The following is a 21,780-nucleotide window of genomic DNA, read 5'->3' as shown; positions in this document are numbered from 1 at the left end:
TCTTTTGCGATCGATCGTGTCTCACAATTCATGCACAAACCTACTGAAACACATTGGCAAGCAGTCAAACGTCTCCTTCGATATTTGGCTAGTATCTCTTAGCATGGAATTCATATGTAGACCGGCTCTCCTCTAACCTTACACGCATTTACAGATGCTGGTTGGGCTGGGGATACTGATGATTTTGTTTTTACAAATGCTTATGTCATCTATCTCAGTAAGATACCAATCTCTTAGTCCTCCAAAAAACAGTCTGGTGTTGCACACTCCTCAACTGAAGCAGAAGACGTGGCAATCGCCAACACTTCTCTAGAGGTACGATGGTTTTGTTCCATGTAACAAGAACTTCGCATCTCCGTCCCTGCTCCTCCAGTCTTCTATTGTGACAATCTAGGAGCCACATATCTATGTCCAATTTTTCATGAAACACACTGCTATTGATTATCACTTCATAAAGAATATGATACAATCTGGTATGCTTCATGTCTCTCATATTTCTACTAAAGATCAGCTAGCAGATGCTCTTGAACTCGCCAACAGTTTCTCACTATAGCATACGGGGTAATGTGCCCCTGATTAATTTTTTTTAAAGCAATTATTATAAAGCTTATGGAATGTTACCAACCCTAAAATTAAATATAATGGGTGTGCCCTCGGCTAATTAAGTTTCTACGTCCACCCATGTACACTAACGTGAAGAAAATCGATTGTAAATCTACTTTTATTTCAAATAAAGTGTCTCACTAGCTAACTAAGGGGATTAGTCAAACTTCTAAAAGTTGTGGGCGCGCAGTGAAATGATGTTTTTTTAAAACACTGAAATGATTTTAGGGCGATTTTTTTTCTGGTTATAAGTTGAGATGAAGTTTTAGTCTAGTATATTCTTTTAATAATACAAATGTCCATTTGAACATCTGGTTAAAATTTATGATTTTTACGTGGTTTTCCAAAAATGATAAAAAAATCGAAATATCTCGATCGAGCACTTTTAATCATTTGAGGCAGTTCTCAACACCTATCACCTATGGGATTTGTCAAATGATATGTCTCCGGCCTAACACTAGGTTTTACAAAAACAACATGTGTGAATTAATATTGACTTGTGGATGGAGGGAGACCAACCCCCATTCTTTGACCATCGTAATATCAAATTTAAAAAATAATAAACTCGTGGCAAAATATGTAAATATTTGTTTTATATAAGCACCCAAAGCTAACATCGTGACTTAACTTGCAAAACAACTCTTCCAAGTTTAGACGCTAAATATTAACGTTGACCACTAAACCACAATAATAAAGATATGTGTACAACCGAAAAATATTTTGTGTTGGATCCAAGAGAAGCCACCTTCTCGGATCTCGCACGTCTTCTCTTCTCCTCGGATCTCAGGAATAGAAGGTTCATCGATTCGTCTGAAGAGAAGCTTGAGGATGATCTTTGCAGATTCCGGCGACGATGGATCATCTTTGTATCCATCATTATTCAAAAACTCATGATTCTTCTAAGGAAACCTCTCTACTTTTTGGGATTCTATCTTTCTTTTTGGTTGAATCTTCTTTCTTCCAATGGTGGTTTCTTTAAGATCCTCCCAAATCTTTTCAAAGGTCAGATCTACTTTGGACTTCTTGTTTCAAACTAATTGGTGTAAGTTCCGTTAATTACATTAAACATAAAATAAGGTTAGACGACACGTATAATTTCTTTATTTTCTTCGAAATGACAAATGGAAACAGTGATCATAATAGACCAATAATTGTCGCTTACTATGAATTGTTTTTCACAAATGATCTTGCGAGACTAAGTTAGTAAGTTACTCTAAAGGGATTTTCTGCCTTATCAAGTATATATCTCCTATAATTAGTTCAATGTTGAAACTACATTTGAGAGTAAACCTACATTTAAACGCAACTAGGACCTCATTTGTGCAACCAGCCAGCGATTGAAATTAACTGAAAATGGTTGAATTTGTGTAATTGATATTAAGTTATTCTAGATTTTTTTGTGCAAAATCCACTATTTAAATATCGTCACCATTTGTTTAACATTTATATTTTCTGTAACTAATTCAGGTAAGATTATATGGCCGGAAAAAACATCAGCGACATTTGCATCTTTAGTCGGAAACCTAGACCGGCGAGTAGAGCTAGACCGGAGAATCGAGAGAGGAAGTAAAAGATACAAAGCAATGTTGTCAATTATGGCTTCTAAGCTTTCTTACGAGAACACAAACTTTGTCAGCTCTGTTCTTCACAACCATTGGAAGGTTTTAACTTTTAATAATAACCTCTTTTCGTTTTGATAAGTATCTTTCTCCTTCATATTCTTTTCACAACTCTCACTATCAAAATAATTCTAGGTTGCATATCAATCACAATCAGTAATACTTATGTTAATATAAAATGCCTAAGGTTATATTCTAGTAAATAAAAGGTTACAGTCAAGATTGTCATCGATGACTCGTCTAAAGGTACTTTCAAAGCAATTTTCCAACAATTCTTGGTAAAAGTAATTAAAAATTACCCAAAAATAAGGCAACTGATGCGTGCTGTTTTAGCTGTATCTTCATTTCGTCGAAATATTTAAGTGCATCGTAAGAACATGATCATGCATGATTATATTTGAGACAAAAATTAATACAATACAATAATAAAAAAAAAATATCTATTGGACTTTGTAATCACTATTTGTTAATTTATTCCTGGAACAGATGAACTTATTGGGTTTCTACAGCTGTTGGAATGGTGAGGAAAAATATATGACTCAATCTCTATACATATTTTGCCAACAGAAAGAGGGCCTATACATGCCTTTATTCCTATTTTCTATAGAATTCTACAAGATTATGCCTTAATTCTTTAATATTGTTAGGATATTAAAAATTTTACTTGTATCAAGTATCAAGAATAGTGACGAAAAAAAATTATTTATATACAGAACATTTACATAAGTTTTTGTGTTTTTTTCTTCAGAGAGTAACATTTTTTTTTTGCTCTTGTTAACAGAAGTGTAATACTTTATTCTTTGGGTTTCTTAGGTTACCAGAAACAGAAGTCCACCGAACTGATTGTTATAAAAGACACAAGCACGTATCCGAACCTCATCGTCGTCAGTTTCAGAGGCACCGATCCTTTTGACTCCGATGATTGGTGTACCGACTTTGATCTTTCCTGGTAAGCTTTTTTTTTTTCCTTTTGCTTTAATATACTCTTCTTTTGGACATTGTTTCGATAAACTCTCCAAACATAATCATTGTTCTTAGTTCACTTTAGGTTGGAGTCTATTCAGTTTAGGTTCATTGATTGGTTCCTCTAATTACACCAATGTTGATTTTCAAAATAGGTACGAGATCAAGAATGTGGGAAAAGTACATGGTGGATTCATGAAAGCTTTAGGCCTTCAAAAAGAAGGATGGCCTAAAGAAGTAAATTTTGACCAAACCCAAAATGAAACTACTCAATATGCATACTACACTATTATGCATCACTTAAAAGAGATTCTCGATCAAAATCCAGCATCCAAATTTATCTTGACTGGACATAGCCTAGGTGGAGCCCTAGCGATCCTATTCACGGCCGTGTTGATGATGCATGACGAAGAGCAAATGCTAGACAAGCTCGAAGGAGTTTACACATTTGGGCAGCCCCGCGTAGGAGATGAGAAGTTTGGAAAGTTCATGAAAAATTCACTGAAGAAATATGAGGTTATGTACGAAAGATACGTGTATTGCAATGACATGGTTCCTAGGTTGCCTTTTGACGACAAGACACTCATGTTCAAACACTTTGGGGGATGCCTTTACTATGACAGTTTCTATAGAGGAAAGGTTAGTTACAAACTATAATTTATGTCCTTTTTTCTTTGAGTTGATCACTAATTAGAGATTTTAGGAAAAGGTTTTTTTTTCCTATCTTGTTCCGCACCCGTTCCTAAAGTTCTTTCTAACATGAGAATATACTCCTGATGGAGACGAGACTTCGTATCTCGGAATTGGACGGGACAGAAACTAGCTGAGAAAATTATTTTTTAAAAAATAAAAAATGTTATATTTATAAATCTTATGTATTTTCTTAAAAACTGTTATCATTTCATACGAGTATAAAATATTATGTAACAGTTTTAATATATATTTAGTCCTAAATGGGAAAATCGAGAATTCTTGTCTTGTTACCATTTGCGCACTTCCTTGACTGATGAAATTATATTCATTGCTACTGCGTATTATTATGTTCAGGTAGAGCAAGAGGAGCCGAATAAAAACTACTTTAGTATGTTATGGGCAATACCCAAGATTATGAACGCAATTTGGGAGTTGATGAGGAGTTTTATCATACCTTATTGGAAAGGTGAAGAATACAGAGAAGGATGGTTCTTGAAGTGTTTCAGGGTTGTTGCTTTGTTAATTCCGGGACTACCTGCTCACGCTCCTAATGAGTATGTCAATGCTACACTCTTGGGAAACTTACCAGACCTGCACCTTGACTAGGATTTGATTGCATAGTTTCCGAATTCTTTGTATAATTAGTTTATGTCCAACTTTAAATAAATGAAGAGTGAAGAAGTAATAAAATGAATAATAATGTATTTGGAGATTGGACGATGTTTACAAATGGTACACCATTCACAAATCCAAACTCAAGATAGTATTATATGGAAAAAGCTTTAAAACATTTGTACCAAAATAAACCAAAAATATTTCAATATTATCATTTTAACATACCAAAAAACAAAAATTAAATCAGCATGAGATATGAAATTGTTCGAGTAAGACTATCTAACCGCATTCGGTGTCATCAAAAGAGTTGCACCAATTCTGAAGACGGATATTTTGCTGGATTTTAGTCGTACCTCGTCTCTCGGAAGAAGCTGGAGTAGTATGCGGTTGAGAAGACACATTTGATCTCAGTAGATACTTAATTTGGTTGGAGAGAATTGAGATAAATGCCAAAACTTCGTAAAATTACATTATGTTCAGCTCTCATTGCAGCCACATTGCCTCTGACCGTTGATAAGTCTTTTTGAAACCACTCCAACTTTGCTTAAACTTTATAATTGAATAGGTTGTATGGTTGGAGCGCTAACACTGTTTAGACATATACTTTAGTGAATATATCAGATGTATTTATATCTGATTGTTATTGAATTTATTTATATGTAAAAATATGATTTAAATATAATTTCATAAATGAGAAATTTCCTAGGATAGCCCTAAACAATTTTTTGCCACAAATATGGCTTCCAAATATCAAAATGACAAAAATGTTTCATTAAAGAGGTAAATATACACTTATACCCCTAGGATTAACTAATATACACTTAGAGTTTAGAGTTAAAGGGTAGAGTTTTGGGAGTGATGTTAAAATTTTAAAATTTTAAAAATATTTTTTTAAACAGTTTCAAAAACAATTTTTTTAAAAATTAAAAAAAATGTTTGTATATTTTAAAAAAAAATATTTCGAAACTATACAAAAATTAATTATTTTATACATCTTTTATTTATTCATTTACATTTATATATCTAGGATAAAAGGGTCTTGTGCCTCTTTAAGTAAACATTTTGGTCATTTTGATCTCTGTGAGCTTTTTTGTAAAAAAAAACTTTAAAAGAGTCTACTTAGGAAAATTCCCATTCATAAATTAATTTTAGAGAAAATTGGTTTCTATTCCTATAAAAGCATCCTTAATTAGCTAAGTATCCATGAAATGAAAGAAATATTTTTGTTCCATTTTTAAGCCTACTAATAGCTTTCTAGTTGTGTCATTATGTTTGTCAGCATACTACCTTTCTCCATCTCTCTTCTTATTTTGATTTTAACTCTCCCCCTTCTTACTTTACGCTCTAACTCTCTCTCTCCTTAATTTCTCATAACAAAAAACATTTGAAAAACCTAAACATGAAGAAGAATCAATGACAAAGATGAACACAATCAGAACATAATTTTGCTAAGTTTCAAAATATTGATTTCAACACTATTTTCGGGTTATTTTTAGCAATGGTGATAGCTAAAGATTCGTTACATCACTTCCAATCTTCCAATCTTCCAATCCGATTTTCCTCCTGAGTTCTGTCACCGACGCCGGTGCACAAGTGCTTCAAGAACAACAACCTCTGCCATCTCCAACGCTACTACTTCTGAATCAAAATCAATCTCATTTCTTTATTCCTATCAATCCACAAGTAATTTTTTTAACTTTGAATTTCTTTCTTAAAATTATTATTTTCTATATGTAATATTTTTTATTATAAGTTTGATGCTATTTTCACTTTGATTGTGCTAAAATTAAAATTAGTCTAAGATTTGTTATCTGGTATTTTGTTTTATAAATCATTTGTTATCTGACAAATGATTTGATACAATGCTACATATTTTGTTAAGAGATACAAAAAACTTGTCATTAATTGATACATGATTGGTGTAGCTGATAAATGTTTTCGTAGATGGTTTACTAGCTTATCCTTTTTTTTTATTCTTGGTTTGTTTTGCCGACAAATGGATCGATACTTGGTGTGAGTAAATATGTTGTTTATTAAATGATTTGTTATCTTATACATGTTTTGTTATGCAGTATATGTTTTGTTAGGCGACACGAAGTTTGATATCGATGAATGAGTAAAGGAAAAGATTCAAAAAATTTGAAAAATGGTGGTTATGATAGAGATAAAAAACAAGAGGAAAGAGAATTGAGAAGTAGGAAAGAAAAGATTAAAGAAAATGAAAAAGTGTACGAGGGGAAAAATAGTGTATCCATTATTATTTTAACATACAACATGTTTTGATATATTGTTGTATCAAGTATCATCTAATAGAGCATATACCAAACAATATATCAATTAACAAATCATCTATCAAACAATGTATCAGTTATAAAAATATGTATCAACTAACAAAATATGTATCTACAACAAACAAGGTTATTTCATAAGTTTAGTTTCTAACAAATAAGTTAACCACTAACAATTAATTTAACACTAATATTAAAATTTAGAACGAATTGTATATTTCAAAGATGTTGAGATCTTGCAATCAATTGTTATCTCTAATTTACATAAATGATAATCTTTTGTATAAAATCATGAGTGATTTCAACTTTATAGCATAACTATTATCCGATAACTATATAATTAGATGTTATATGGTTTGTTAGCGATATGATAATTCATTTCGTTGAGAGATTCTAAAATTTAAAATTTCATAAATAAATTTGTATTTATGTAAAATTGTCTGACCACATGTTAGTCTATTTGTAAGGTCTGTATATGAATATGATTCTGCTAAATTCCCTTTTAGTTAACATGTGCGTGAGATGCACTCTCTTGTATCAACACAAAAATCGAAGAAAATGAGTGGCTCGCAACAGTTCAAACAACATACATATATCCAGAAACAGTCTGCTAACAAATTTGTCAGAGGATCTTTACCTCTTTGACTCCTCTGTCCATCGCAGAAAAGAACATCAAACGTAAGGGCATTTTCGTCCAATGAGGAACCAAAATGTATTGGATGTGTCCTAAATGTCAATCAAATGGCAAACCTACAATTTGGATCCGTTCTAAGGGCATTTGCCTAATTCTTCCTTGATTTTAAACTATAAAAGTATAAACTAATTAATTGTAGAATTTGAAATTTTAAAATGGAATTGGCTTGTTTACTTCTATTTGTGATAATCGAATAATCTAAATCATGAATCTTCAAAGATTCCATGAATATCAAATGCTTTTAATATAAACGTTCACATTGTTTTTAATTGCTTTATCATTTGTAACAAACCCCAAGCCACACTTAGAATAAGCTTTAGTTTCAATTAGAAAATGAATGTGCAATCATTTACTTCGGGACTCAATTCTAAAATACACTATTACCAATTGTTTACAAGCAACTAATTTTGTGTGGGGTGTCGGCCCTTACATTTCCCTATTAACAAAAGATAATACTTATTTGAGTGAAAAAAATCTCAAACTCATCAATAAAATAGTGTGTTGTGACTAGAACATTATAATGTCAATAAGTTTTTGAATTGAGATTTTAGTATATATCATTTACTAATTTCATAATTTTCTTTTGTTTTACATGTGTTTAAGGATTTGCAGAATGAAAGATTCAGTGAATTCAAACTGCATCTGCATGCTTCATATTACACAAGAAAGAAACATTTTGTACATGATAACTATTTTCCCGCTGAGTTATGATGTTTATCTTAACAATTATCATTGAATAGTTAGATATGAAGAACTTGATGCTTGAGACCAATTTTAACATGGAGAAGTTACAAGAAAAAAATTTCACAAAAATTGTCAACATAACCTCTCAAATCTATAAATGGATGATCAACTGCAATTTATTATTGAAAAGTGAAAATGCATATGATATCATAATGAAAAAGATATATCATATTACAAAAAAACACAAATATTGATTTTATTACTGTTCATTCAAAACTTCACTCACATGAAAATAACATAGTAGACCTAGAATATCATATCAAATCTTGATGCTAGATTTAGCCTATGAAAAAACTGAGAATTTTAGAATTTTTATTTAAATCAAAGGTTGACTACATTTCATCATGAAGTCCAAGAACAACTGAGTACCTTAACTGAAAAACTAGATGAGGTCTCAGTTTGAGAAGAAGCCAGAGGAACAAGCAAATGTCACTCTTGAAATTGTTGACACACATGAACTCAAAATGATTGATTTGGTCTCACACACGAATTTGAACTTTGACTCATCAGATTATGAGGATGATGCATAGTTTGTTACATGAGCATCAACCAATTCAGACAAAAGCTATAACTTGTCTAAGAAACACATAAGGAGGATTTCACCTACTTATGAATCTGAGAAAAGACTAATAATATTTGGCGAACTCCTTGTAGAAATCTAAGGAGACAAGAAAAGAAGTCAGCAAGATGTTCTATGACAAGAAGAAAGACAAAGTCACAACTAAAGATATTGGTTAAGAAAGATAACCCAAAATTGTTCAATGTCTCTTTCTCCGTTCAACGCCATGATTTTGATGATGATGTTGGTGATATAAGAACTTGCCGGATTATTATGTGTAGAAAAGATGCATATAGATTTTTTGATCTGAAGAAACGTGCTTCTCACCAGAGATTACCCATTAATTAAGTAAAGAGTGTCTTTGATTGTTTATGGGTTGTTTAGTATCCGGGAGAGAAAACAAGACTTGTGCCATAAACCATGGCAAAGGGCGACGATTCCTTCTTCTTCACTTACAATAATGTTAGAAATAATGGATTAAAACACATCGATGAATTTGTGTAAGGGCCCATAACGTCTTTTTTATAGATTCCAAAAGTTGCTATCAGATGTTCTTTTCTCCACAAACATTGTGTAGTTCTTGATGGAAGTGGTAAAAATCTTGCTGAGGTTATCAATCAAGTTCTCATATAATTGAGAGAGCCATTTGAGTGAGCTGCATGTTCCTCCAAGAACAATTGACAATATCCTACATCCTTCTCACTTTTGTCGAAATGGGTTTGGCCTATGGCGATTAAAATTTTCACTCATACAAGCCCTTGAGGTTTGTCATACATTCATAGATCATGATTATTATTTTTTAATAGATGAACTAGTGTGTGAGCTACATGACCGGTAAAATCAGCCGCATCATCTGGTTTGAATTCTTGTGGCATTTGTATTTAAGCTTTCAGTGGGAAGTCTTTGATAATTTGTGTGTTAAATGTCTTTTGGGATCGTTAATTGGTCCATATGGGGCTGAGATAATTTCTAAAATCTATGCAAGTTTGACATACCGCTTGTGACCGAGATAACTTCTAAAATTGTGTGAACGTTTCATCTTTCCAGTTTACACATTGAGATAATTAATTTAAAAGATATTGTAGCTCGGTAGGAAATTCATGTATGATTGAATTTTCAGTCAGTCTCATTCAAATTTGACTATGTTTTGCATTTTTATGCATGTTTCTCATTTGCAGTTTTCATATGCATGACTTGAAATGTTATTAGCGTTAGTCGTTTGTGGTGACACGATTGAAATCTGGTTTCTTGTTGTATTTTTCATCGTATGCATTATTTGTGAGGTACATTTTGTGCGCTAAGAGAATCTTCTTGATTGGAATCCCTCTACTTTAGCACCAAATGGTGGATGTAAATCTTGATTGAGTATACCAGGTCAAGATTAATCAATAACAAGCTTAGCACAAAATAAGAGAATAAGAATTGAGAGTCTTTTTTTATTAAATGTGTTCTCAGAGAATTACAAAGAAACTAAAGCTAAGAAATGAGTAAGAATACAAGTATAAATCTCCGTGCAATCGGCATATTCCTACATCAATAGAGTCCAACGGTCTCGATCAGTATATGCACGCATGAGCTGTGCGAATTCATACAAAAACGTTTCAATTAATTCAAATTTAAGACACGAAATGACTAAATCCAGGTTTTTACATACATTGACCAATTTTTCGTTAGTCAAAGATAATGGATTATGACCTGTTAATTAAAGAATCCTATGTGGCTTTTTATGTTTAAAATTATAAGTAGTAAGAAGATCATTTAAATTAGTGGGGGAGGGGGGGGAATCAAACACAAATTTAGGGGAAGGTAGAACATTAATTCATTCAAATATCAACCACTACGCCAAACCCAACTCATTGTTTTACTCTCCATCAGTATGAGTTTGTATCTATACTAATGAATATTTTTCTGTTTAAAAAAAAAGAAACTAATGAATATTTCATTCTCACTATATTTATCAATAAATTATAATAAATGCATTCAACATAATAAAATGACATTACAAAATATTCAAATTATATATTAGAATGTATTCATATAAAAATTCTTAGCATCTGTACACTATGAAATCTTCGCAAATATGTATTATATATTAGAAATTATATGAAATTTGCAAAAATAAATATTTATACAGTTTCAGAGAAAATCTTGATGACACATGTATAAAAGATTTTCTCTGAAAATGTATAAATATCTTTTTGCAAATTTCAAATAATTTCTAATATATAATACATATTTGGGAAGATTTCTTAGTGTATACAGAAGCTAAGAATTTTTATATGAATACATTCTAATAATAATTTGAATATTTTGTTATATTATTTTATTATGTTGGATGCATTTACTAATACATATAATAAGAACGAAATATTTATTAGGTTTTTTTGCTAAAACAGATAATTCATTAGTATTGAAACAAACTCATGGAGAGAACAAACAATGAGTTGGGCTTGACGTAGTAGTGGTTGATATTCGAATGAGTTATTGCTCTGATCTCCCTCAAACATGTGTTCAATTCTTCTCTCTCTCCAATTTAAAATGATATTTTTATTAACTATTTATTATTTTAAACGTAAAAGGTTATGTAGAATTCTTTAATCGACAAGTAAACAAATTTTAATTGACATGTCAAAATTCGTTATCTTTAACTAATAGAAATTGGTCAATGTATGTAAAATCGGATTTAATCAATTCGTGTAATAAACTTGAATTAATTGAATGTCTTGTATAAATTGCACAGTTCATGTGTGCATATACGATCGGGATCTTTGGAATCTGTTGATGCAGGAATATGTCTATTTCCCTAACATCTCCCATATCTAGCATTTGAACTGTGAATCATGCGTCATAAATGTATTTAAAAAAAGTTAGACCTTTTTGCAAGTTCGTATGACTTTATTTAGCTCAATATAATTAACAATGATCTTTTGATATGTACATAGTTTTCTATCCTAAAAATGTGATTGAACTTTATACAAAATGAGTCTTCTCTTGAAATGAGCATTTGAGGTTATAAGCTGAAGATCGAATTAATCTTCTTCGGACAGTTGTTGAGCTATTTTGAGACGAATTTTCTTTGGATCTTAAATAAGATGGGGCAATCAATCTCCAACATTTTTTCACCTTATAAAAGTTTGCTTTTTTCAGCAATAGAAAAAATATTATCACTGGAGTATTTTTTTTGAACATTTTCGTGCATTAAATTAAAAAGGGTAGCAAAAGTGGTTACAAGCCAATTTTAGAAAAAATAAATAGCCCACTAAAACCCATTAGAGAACCAGCCCATAAGAAACCAATAATGAGACCCACTAAAATTTAAGAAACGTAGCTCGTGAAATTGAAGTTCCCATCGTAGACGCTTCTAGTTCCCGTAATGAGAGGGATTTTGTGAAGAACCCTAGTTGGCTTCTAGTTAGACCCCAGAGAGAAAGAGAACCATAGCTGCATAAGGTTGCTGGCAAGGAGATTGTTATCAGGCCGGAGAGAAGAAATCTTATTTTTGATGAGGGTATATATTTTTCTGCACAACAGATCATGCGATCGGTATTTCCCTCTATGGAGTCTTTCATTGCGCTCCCACCAAAGCTCCTACACTGTAGCTTGCCAGGAGAGATAAGAGAGGTTTTTGTGATGTCTTGAAGTGGTCAGAGAGGAGAGAGTGAGTTACGTCTTCCCAATCAGAGGAGGAGAAGTTGATCTGAAGCCGACTTGCGAAGTGTGACCAGACCGATGTAGAGAAAGAGCAATCAAAATAGAGGTGATCCCTCGATTCGTTGGCTCTGTTACACAGTAGACAAAGAGGATCGGTTTGGATTCCCCAAGAGATGAGGTGATCCCTAGTAGGGCCTCTATCAAGTAGCATTAACCACGCAAGAGAGTTGTGTTTGGGAATACCTTTTTTAATCCAGATAAGAGGGTACCAAGAAACGTCTTGCACCTTATCGAAGAAGGAGTGATAGATCAAAGAGGAGGAGAAGGAATGGAGAAATCAATCGTTCACAATCTATTGGAGGGAGCTTGGCTCATAGGAGAGTGAGATCGAAGTGAGATGTGTTAGAAGATTGATAGACCATGGATTTGACTCATTTTTGTCTATGGTTTATAGGTGTTTTTACTATCTATTATTATATTATAGAGTCTATTTATTATATTTATAGGATCAGGAGTGATTTGAAGATAAGTGATGATTTTGGAGCATTTTGGAGATATTTGGAGCAAGCACCCGAGATGACCATCGAGCTCGACCATCGGTCGATATTGGAGGAGGAATATCGATCGATGTTCACACTTGAACATCGATCGACAGCGAAGCGTGCAGAAAGCCCGTTTGGTCACAACCGACTTGAAGCCCAAGTCTTCACCAATTTACAAGATTAATTACCCCTGACGAGTTTTAACCTAACTATATAAACTTTGCCACCATGTTAGAGGCAAAGGGTACTTTTCTGTGTCTTTAGTTTTATTACTTTCAGCAAATGGTTTTAGGATTGTGATAGATTGGAGAGAAGATCCAAAGTTTTAATTTGTGATTGGAACTCCATTTATATCTATTTTACTATTCTATGAAGTTTTCTAACCTAATTGCTTTCATGAATTGCTTGGCCATGTCTGAGCAGTTCCACTGTTAGATTTAGGATTTAAATAGGTTATGAGGGATTAGCCCCAACTATAAATTGTTGAGTTGTGGTAATTGTCATTAGAATTGTTCATTAATGCATGTTTCTAGATTAGCTACCTAGAACTTGCCCTAGATTGATAGATAAAAGCGAGAGCTTCATTCTCATCCTGAAAACATTCTCATCCTGAAAACATTCTCATCCTGACAACATTCTAACTGAGCTAAGTTTCTTGCTAAGAGTAAGGCGAGAGCTGATCTAGTGAGCTTAGTAAGCTTCATTCAACCTGCGCATAAAGCTTAACTAGAAGCGCGTCGATCGATATTCATATTGGATAATCGATCGACGGAGCGAAAGGTGTATCGACCGATATCCCTACAGGATTATCAATCGACACTGCTATTGATCGAACACATCTGTTTGGGTCATTGGATCTAGTTAATAGACGAGTTCAAACATGCGATAGCTGATGGACTTGTTGAATTGACAGTTGAGCTTTACATTATCATGCATGCAACTCATTAGGCATCTGTAGGATTATAATTCCAAGTTTCCTGAATAGAACCTTAAGTCTAGCTATTTCCTTTTAAGCACCAAAACCTCAACCAATCAATCGAGCAATTACTTGCTCAACCAAAACTGCAAATTTACATTTTAAATCTTAAAAACTTCCTACTTAACAAATCATATTAGATCCATTAGGTTCCTAGCTCCCTGTGAATTCGATCCCTAAGTACTACAACTTGACCTCTTATTTGAGAGAGTATAAATCACTCCTTAAGGTAATTTGAGTGATATCATATTTGGCGCCGCTGCCGGGTAGCTTTGATCGCCTATTGATTTAATTTTTGTTAAGTTTCTAAAATAAATTTATTTCTTGGATTTTCATGTACATGCCCAGCAGTACTAGAAGCAACGAGGAAACTCAACTACTGTTCTCACCAGATCCTGCAAGCTTGGAGCATTCAATCTGCAAAGAAGCACGCTCCTCATCGATCGATAACACCACCTGTTCATCGATCGATTTCTGTCAACCACCGTCGACCCAAACACTAGTCTCGTCGACCAATACTCGCTCACCACTATCGACCGAAGACACTCATCTTCCGTCGACCGACATCTTCCATCCGACATCAATCGATACTACAATCCTAACATCGATCGATACTGAGCCGCAAGACATGGTTGCTACTTTGATACTTGTACGAGATGACAGAGGAAACCTGCATGACCAGGAGGGTCATCTGCGTAAGGCAGCAGGTCAGAGGATATATGCTCAGGGGGCTGCAATCCCTGAGTCCGATACTGATGCTACAGGAGCCACTCTACCTGTAGGTGAGGCTGCTCGAACCAGAACGTTGGCTGACTACAACCGTCCAGATCAGTTCTACACCAACCGATCAGCCATTCGTCCTCCCACTATTCAGAGGGATTTCGAGTTGAAGCCACAGTACTACACACTCGTGGTTATCTCACTAGCATACTATGGACCATCTGGAGAGGTTCGAGGATCTTATATCTGCTATTAAAGTAGAAGGAGTCTCTGAAGACTACCTCCTATGCAAGCTCTTCAAGTACTCACTTGCTGGAGATGCTTCGCATTGGCTTAAGCAGTTACCACCAAGATCTCTGACATCCTGGGGCGCCATCAAGAATGCATTCTTATGCAACTTCTTCGATGAAGCGCGGGCTGAAGACTTGAGGAGCAAGATTGCTACATTCACTCAGGAGCCTGCAAAGTCATTTAAAAGTTCATGGATTAGATTCAAGTCTTATCAAAGAAATTGTCCACACCATGGATTCAAATAATGTACAGCTGCTCAGTACTTTCTATAGAGGCATCGCGGTGCAGTACCAGATGGCTCTTGATGCTTCCAGCAATGGGAACTTCAACACCAGGAATCCATAGGAGGCAGTGAAGGTTATTGAGAACCTAGCATCTAGCAGCAGCACCAAGAACACTGACTTTGAGACGAAGAAATTTGCCACCATCCTTGAGAATGATCAGATGGATGAGGTGAAGGCAAAGCTGGATAGTGTTCACAAGCTTCTCAGGAAGCAGGTCTACTTGGTTGAAGAAACAGAGCCTGTAGGCACAGAGGGTAGAGCAGAGGAAGCAGATGTGAACTTCATCAGTGGAACTGGATTCCAAGGTTCGGGGAACCAGGGAGGAAACAGAAACTCCTATGGAAATAGGGGTAACTTCAACCAGAGTTCGCAGCACCAGAAACCGTACAATAACAACAAGGGTTATGGAAGCTTCTACTACCAGAACCCACCACCGCCAACTCAAGAGAGCAAGATTGAGGAGATGCTTGATAGAGTCCTAGATGGACAGCAGCGCATGACGGTGGACTTCAATGGGAAGATTGATTCTGTCTACACCAACCTGAACACAAAGTTTGAAACTTTGAGCACTCATGTGAAGAAGCTAGAGATGCAGGTTGTTCAGACAGGAGAAGCTGTTAGGAGGCAGAGAGCCTTAACAAAAGGGGTATAAGATGACGTGATGAGACACCACATGAATGCCATCATTGAGGATGATTTCTGGCAATTGGTGAAGGAAGAGAAGCTGCAAAAAGGAGATTTCGAAGTAGAAAGTCTGATGAGTTTCGGCGTATCACATTGGTGTCGACCGACGCCGAGCTACGAACATCGCTCGACATAAGTCATTCAAAATCGATCGACGTCCTCTCCTGTACATCGCTCGACAACATCTACGGAATCAACCGGATCTTGCAAAGCCATGAGGATCATGACTCACGAGGAGTTCGCAGCAAAACACCCACATCCGCCCAGCCCTGTCTACGCAAACATCGATCGACATTCTGACCCCACCATCGATCGACATCAGGAGTATGTCATCGATCGACAACCTCAAGCACCTATCGATCGACGAGCACCTATTACGTACCAAGTGCAGATGCCAAAGATACATGTTGAACGTCTTAATGCACTCAGGCTCAAACCCAAACCTTCAGAAAACCCACCGGAGACCGTCAGGACACCTTCAGATGATGGAGTGGATCCTATGGAAGTTTATAGGGTTCCTAGGGTTCCGAAGGGAAGAACCCTAAGGGAAAGAAAGGAAAAAGTGGCGAATCATCTGAAAAGGGGGGCTAATGAAAAGGAAAAGAAAAGTTTCCGGAAAATAGTCTTCAGAATTCCTTTAGATAAGCCATTCAATGAAGCTTATTATACCCAGAGATTGTGGATGTTCTTCAGAGAAACTAGAGAGACATAAGAAGACATTAGGAGAATGTTCTGTGAAGCTAGAGAAAAGATGAGGATGAGGATTACATTGAAGAAGAAGAGTGATCCTGGGCAATTTGTGATACCCTGCACGGTGAAGGGTATTGAATTTCCACATGCCTTGTGCGACACAGGAGCATCAGTCAGAATCCTACCTAGGGTATGGCAGACCATCTGGGTCTGCAAGTGGAGCCTTCACATGAATTATTCACCTTTGTGGATTGTTCCCAGAGGAACTCAGGAGGCATTGTGAGAGACCTATAGGTGCAGATTGGTAATGCCCTAGTTCCAGTAGATTTCCATGTCTTGGACATCAAGCTGAACTGGAACTCTTCTCTATTACTTGGGAGAGCCTTCTTGTCAACAGTGGGAGCAGTGTGCAACTTGCATACCAACCAGTTGTGTCTAACACTCATCGATCCTAATGCCCACTACGACCCCATCCCAATGAAGAAGCCACAGACGACCTCCAGAAGAATCAATGATCCAGGAATCATTGCAGCTTGCCACTGTGGAGCCGAGTACGAGACAGAATAGTCAGCATCGATCGAAACACACACTGCAACATCGATCGACAGTGCCCATAGGAAATCGACCGACACCCCCCAGGAAGAATCGGTCGACAGTAGTCAAGGAGAATGGGAAAACTACTACTACATTCCCACAAAAGCAACACACACCATGCATACAGAAGCGTATGATGAAGATTATGAGGAAGAATGAGCTATAGAGCAAATAGCGACTCTTGACAAGGAAGATAGACTTATCCATCATTCCTCTTGGAAAAGAAAGTCGCCATCAATCTATAACTACGGTTCAACATCGATCGACACTCAACCTCACCAACCAAACCACCTTCGAGCATCGACCGACAATGCCTACTTTTCATCAATCGACACTAACGTCGACGCTACCAGAGATGGAGATTACTCAATTGGCAGTTGGGCAGATAATCGCTATCACGAGAGCTACGCAGTAGAGACAACATACCGTGAACAAGGAAATGATGAACTTAATGAGGGTTTCACATACGAAGAGCTTCTCAACATGCAAAAACGCGATGAAACAGATCAGGATCGAGCAGCTGCTTAGGAAAGAACACGCTTCAGCCATCCAATCGACAGGGAGAGCCGTCCATCGATCGACACCAATCATTCGAAATCGATCGACACCAATCATTCGAAATCGATCGACATCAACAATACAACATCGATTGACATCCGTCCAAAACCAAAAACCACTGTAAGCGAAAAAGATAAATCTGATAACCAGTATCTAACTCCAGATGAATTTGGTATTTTCAGGGACCCAGATGGCTACGTAAGAGCAATAGACGGACGTACATTGCATGTATCTCGAGAGGACATCGCAGACATCCTTCAGACAGCTAATGGAGCAGACAACCTGTTCATACATCAACGCAACATTCCTGAACACCAACAGCAGGCTACAAAAGAGTTCTATGACACCGCTGGTGGCATAGACAAAAGCTTCAAACAGAGGACTCACCATCCAACTCAACCATCGATCGATGTTGACGTCCCAACATCGGTCGATAGAAGACTAGAATTCGGCAGAAGAGCTTTTGATATTTTGGGTACCAGGAGATTCTACTGGGAAGAGAAGGATGAGTATGGAATCTACAGAGATGATCAGGGATACGCCAGAGATCTAGATGGACACACCATTCGTGTTCACAGCAGAGATATTAGAAGACTTCTGGAATGAGCTTCAAGAGCATGGAAGCTACATATGTCTTCCTGAACATGCTAGCTCATTCACACAGACCAAGCTGGTACCAGAGATCTACACCAAGGACGAGATCAATGAGATGTTCTATGGAGTGTGTGGAGAACACTAGAAGAACAAAGAAGCCTTCCAGATGAAACTTGATGGTGTCTACTATCCACTGAATGATAGTATCAGTTGGCTGGCGACTTGCATGGAGGAGATGAAACAAGACATAGCCAGAATTCAGAGCGCGACCGACGTTGCTCGACCTACATCGATCGACAACCACTTACACACATCGATCGACAGTCGTTTAGGCACATCGATCGACAACCGCATACCAGCATCGGTCGATGCCAACCCACCACACCCACATTCGATAAAGTCTCAACCAGATTTTCACACCAGGGCAGAGATAGATCAGATAGTAGAAGGGATCTATAGAGCTCTGGAATCTACAGAAGAGAGGCTTGATAGGAGATGTGATGACATCTATTTCCCTATGGATCTTAGCATTAGTGCTTTGACCTCAAAGATAGAAGCTATTCAAGGGGAATTGGTGAGACATCACTGATGAATGTTGGTTGATTTGTTGTTGCATCAACAGATATCAGTCGACAAAGCTTCAACCCGAGGGAGGCTAGTACAAAAGATAACATCTGACATGTCTGATACACACAACCATGGAGAGGAGATCTCAGCTGATACTTACGCCAGACTTATGAGACATCAGTTCAATCTGGAGAGTCTTGGAGATAGATTGCATAAGATAGAAGATGCAACTACAATAATGAAGGACAAATGGCGCAGAGGAGATGAAGCAATGAGAGACTTCACTGGTACATGGTTCAACAAGCTCAAGTAAGATATGGAGACTTGTTTCCCAACAAGCGCCAACTTTCAACATCACTAGCCCAATCACCTCCAAAGTCAAGCAAAATGACTATAACAAAGCGCTGAGTAGGAGGCAACCAACTATATGGTAAGATTTATTTAGTTTTTATTAATATATTATTTGTGTTGGCTTTTATTTATTGCAGGTCATAAAAAAAAACAGATCCGAGTAGACGATTTCCCTTAGTATCGACCGATGAGACACTGTCGACATCGATCGACAGGACAGCACCTGCATCGACCGATATCAACGTCCTTATATCGGTCGATATCCATTCCGGTTTGGTATATCATTCTAACTTGTTACATTGAGTACTTTTGATTTATTATCACCATAACTCCGACTGAATTTACACTGGGGACAGTGTAATTTAAGTCTGGGGGAGGTTTACTGGTATTAGTTTACTTATGAATTATAAAAATATATTTTCAAACATAAAGTTTTTATTGAGTCAAGAAGGGGATAATGGACTTATTAGATTTTTGCTTGTTATCAAACCACTTTTTAGCACCGTTCTAGATTTATTGATTGCAGATAGTACTAAAGATACTAAAGTGGATCAACCTGTCAACTATGTTACACTTGCTGAGATTGTTTGAAGGAACCAAAGCTGACCTCCAACACTAAACTTGACACAACTGCTTGTCTTGGGGCTTGGTATACATGGAATCGGATTCTTCAAACAAGTCTGGAAGGTAAAGCTTTGTGTAGATAGATTTATCACCCTCTCTCTCTCTCTATTTTTGAAATATAAGAAAAAAAATATTTATATTTATATATATTAGAGATTTACTTAGGAAGGAATTCGAACAGGACTTGGTGGCTACAACCATTAAGGCTTGCTTCACAAATAATCCTAGGATATAGGTCAAAAAGAAGTGAACAGGACTTGGTGGCAACCACCATTAAGGCTTGATTCATGGAAGTCTGTCCAATCTAGGTAAATGATCTTGCAAATATAAGCAGACTTTAACTAGGAGAGAAATTAGTAGAGAGAGAGGATAGGAACTAATGTTTACCTGCAGGTCCAGATACTTGTTTGAAATTCCTTGCATCCTGTGATCGATACTCCCGAGGTAAAGCCTACACTTTTATTTATGCTAAAAAATAAGGTTGGTAGAGGGGAATGTCAGACAAGATTTACTAAGTTGTTGGCTAGATGAATTTGGTTGCTAAGCTAGGATATGGTATAATGTGCTTCTGTGATTATGACTTTTTAGATGTGGATTGCAATATTGTAGATGTTGATTCTAAGTTTTAAATCATGTGAGTTCCTGCTGTTTTAAAACCTCTTTCAGAGAGACTGCCTGTTTGTTTTGCTTGAGTACAAGCAAAAGGGTAAGTCTGGGGGAGTTGATAGACCATGGATTTGACTCATTTTCGTCTATGGTTTATAGGTGTTTTTATTATCTATTATTATATTATAGAGTCTATTTATTATATTTATAAGATCAGGAGTGATTTGGAGATAAGTGATGATTTTCGAGCATTTTGGAGATCGAGCTCGACCATCGGTCGATATTGGAGGAGGAATATCGATCGATGTTCAAGTGTGAACATCGATCGACAGCGAAGCGCGCAGAAAGCTCGTTTGGTCACATCCGACTTGAAGCCCAAGTCTTCACCAATTTACAAGATTACCCCTGACGAGTTTTAACCTAATTATATAAAGTTTGCCACCATGTTAGAGGCAATGGTACTTTTCTGTGTCTTTAGTTTTATTACTTTCAGCAAAAGTTTTTAGGATTGTGATAGATTGGAGAGAAGATTCAAAGTTATAATTTGTGATTGGAACTCCATTTATATTTATTTTACTATTCTATGAAGTTTTCTAACCTAATTGCTTTCATGAATTGCTTGGTCATGTCTGAGTAGTTCTACTGTTAGATTGAGGGTTTAAATAGGTTATGAGGGATTATCACCAACTATAGATTGCTGAGTTGAGGTAAATGTCATTAGGATTGTTCATTAATGCTTGTTTCTAGATTAGCTACCTAGAACTTGCCCTAGGATTGATAGATAAAAGCGAGAGCTTCATTCTCATCCTGAAAACATTCTAACTGAGCCAAGTTTCTTGCTAAGAGTAAGGCGAGAGCTGATCTAGTGAGCTTAGTAAGCTTCATTCAACCTGCGCATAAAGCTTAACTAGAAGCGCGTCGATCAATATTCATATTGGATAATCGATCGACGGAGCGAAAGGTGTATCGACCGACATCCCTATAGGATTATCGATCGACACTGCTATTGATCAAACACATCTGCTTGGGTCATTAGATCTTGTTAAAGACGAGTTCAAACATGCGATAGCTGATGGACTTGTTGAATTGACAGTTGAGCTTTACATTATAATACATGCAACTCATTAGACATCTGTAGGATTATAATTCCAAGTTTCCTGAATAGAAACCCTAAGTCTAGTTATTTCCTTTTAAGCACCAAAACCTCAACCAATCAATCGAGCAATTACTTGCTCAACCAAAACTGCAAATTTATATTTTATATCTTAAA

The 21,780-nt window shown here is 36.1% G+C and overlaps 1 protein-coding gene across 2 annotated transcripts; it reads left to right on the top strand.

The window, feature by feature from the left end:
* Positions 1 to 1,071: 1,071 nt before the first annotated feature.
* Positions 1,072 to 4,590, top strand: LOC106395041 (triacylglycerol lipase OBL1). 2 transcript variants are annotated; one of them, XM_013835573.3, is made up of 6 exons: positions 1,072 to 1,605; positions 2,071 to 2,264; positions 2,709 to 2,742; positions 3,036 to 3,171; positions 3,341 to 3,824; positions 4,233 to 4,590. In XM_013835573.3, exons 1-6 carry the CDS (start codon positions 1,302 to 1,304, stop codon positions 4,482 to 4,484), a joined length of 1,404 nt encoding a protein of 467 aa, XP_013691027.2. In that variant the 5' UTR covers positions 1,072 to 1,301; the 3' UTR covers positions 4,485 to 4,590. The 2 variants fall into 2 exon arrangements, with proteins under 2 accessions (XP_013691027.2, XP_013691028.2); XM_013835574.3 differs by having other exon boundaries at positions 1,344 to 1,645.
* The last annotated feature ends 17,190 nt before the right edge of the window (positions 4,591 to 21,780 follow it).

This window comes from Brassica napus, chromosome C4 (assembly GCF_020379485.1).
Source record: "Brassica napus cultivar Da-Ae chromosome C4, Da-Ae, whole genome shotgun sequence".
Classification (NCBI taxonomy): Eukaryota; Viridiplantae; Streptophyta; class Magnoliopsida; order Brassicales; family Brassicaceae; genus Brassica; species Brassica napus.
This window is presented reverse-complemented; position numbering and strand designations above follow the sequence as displayed.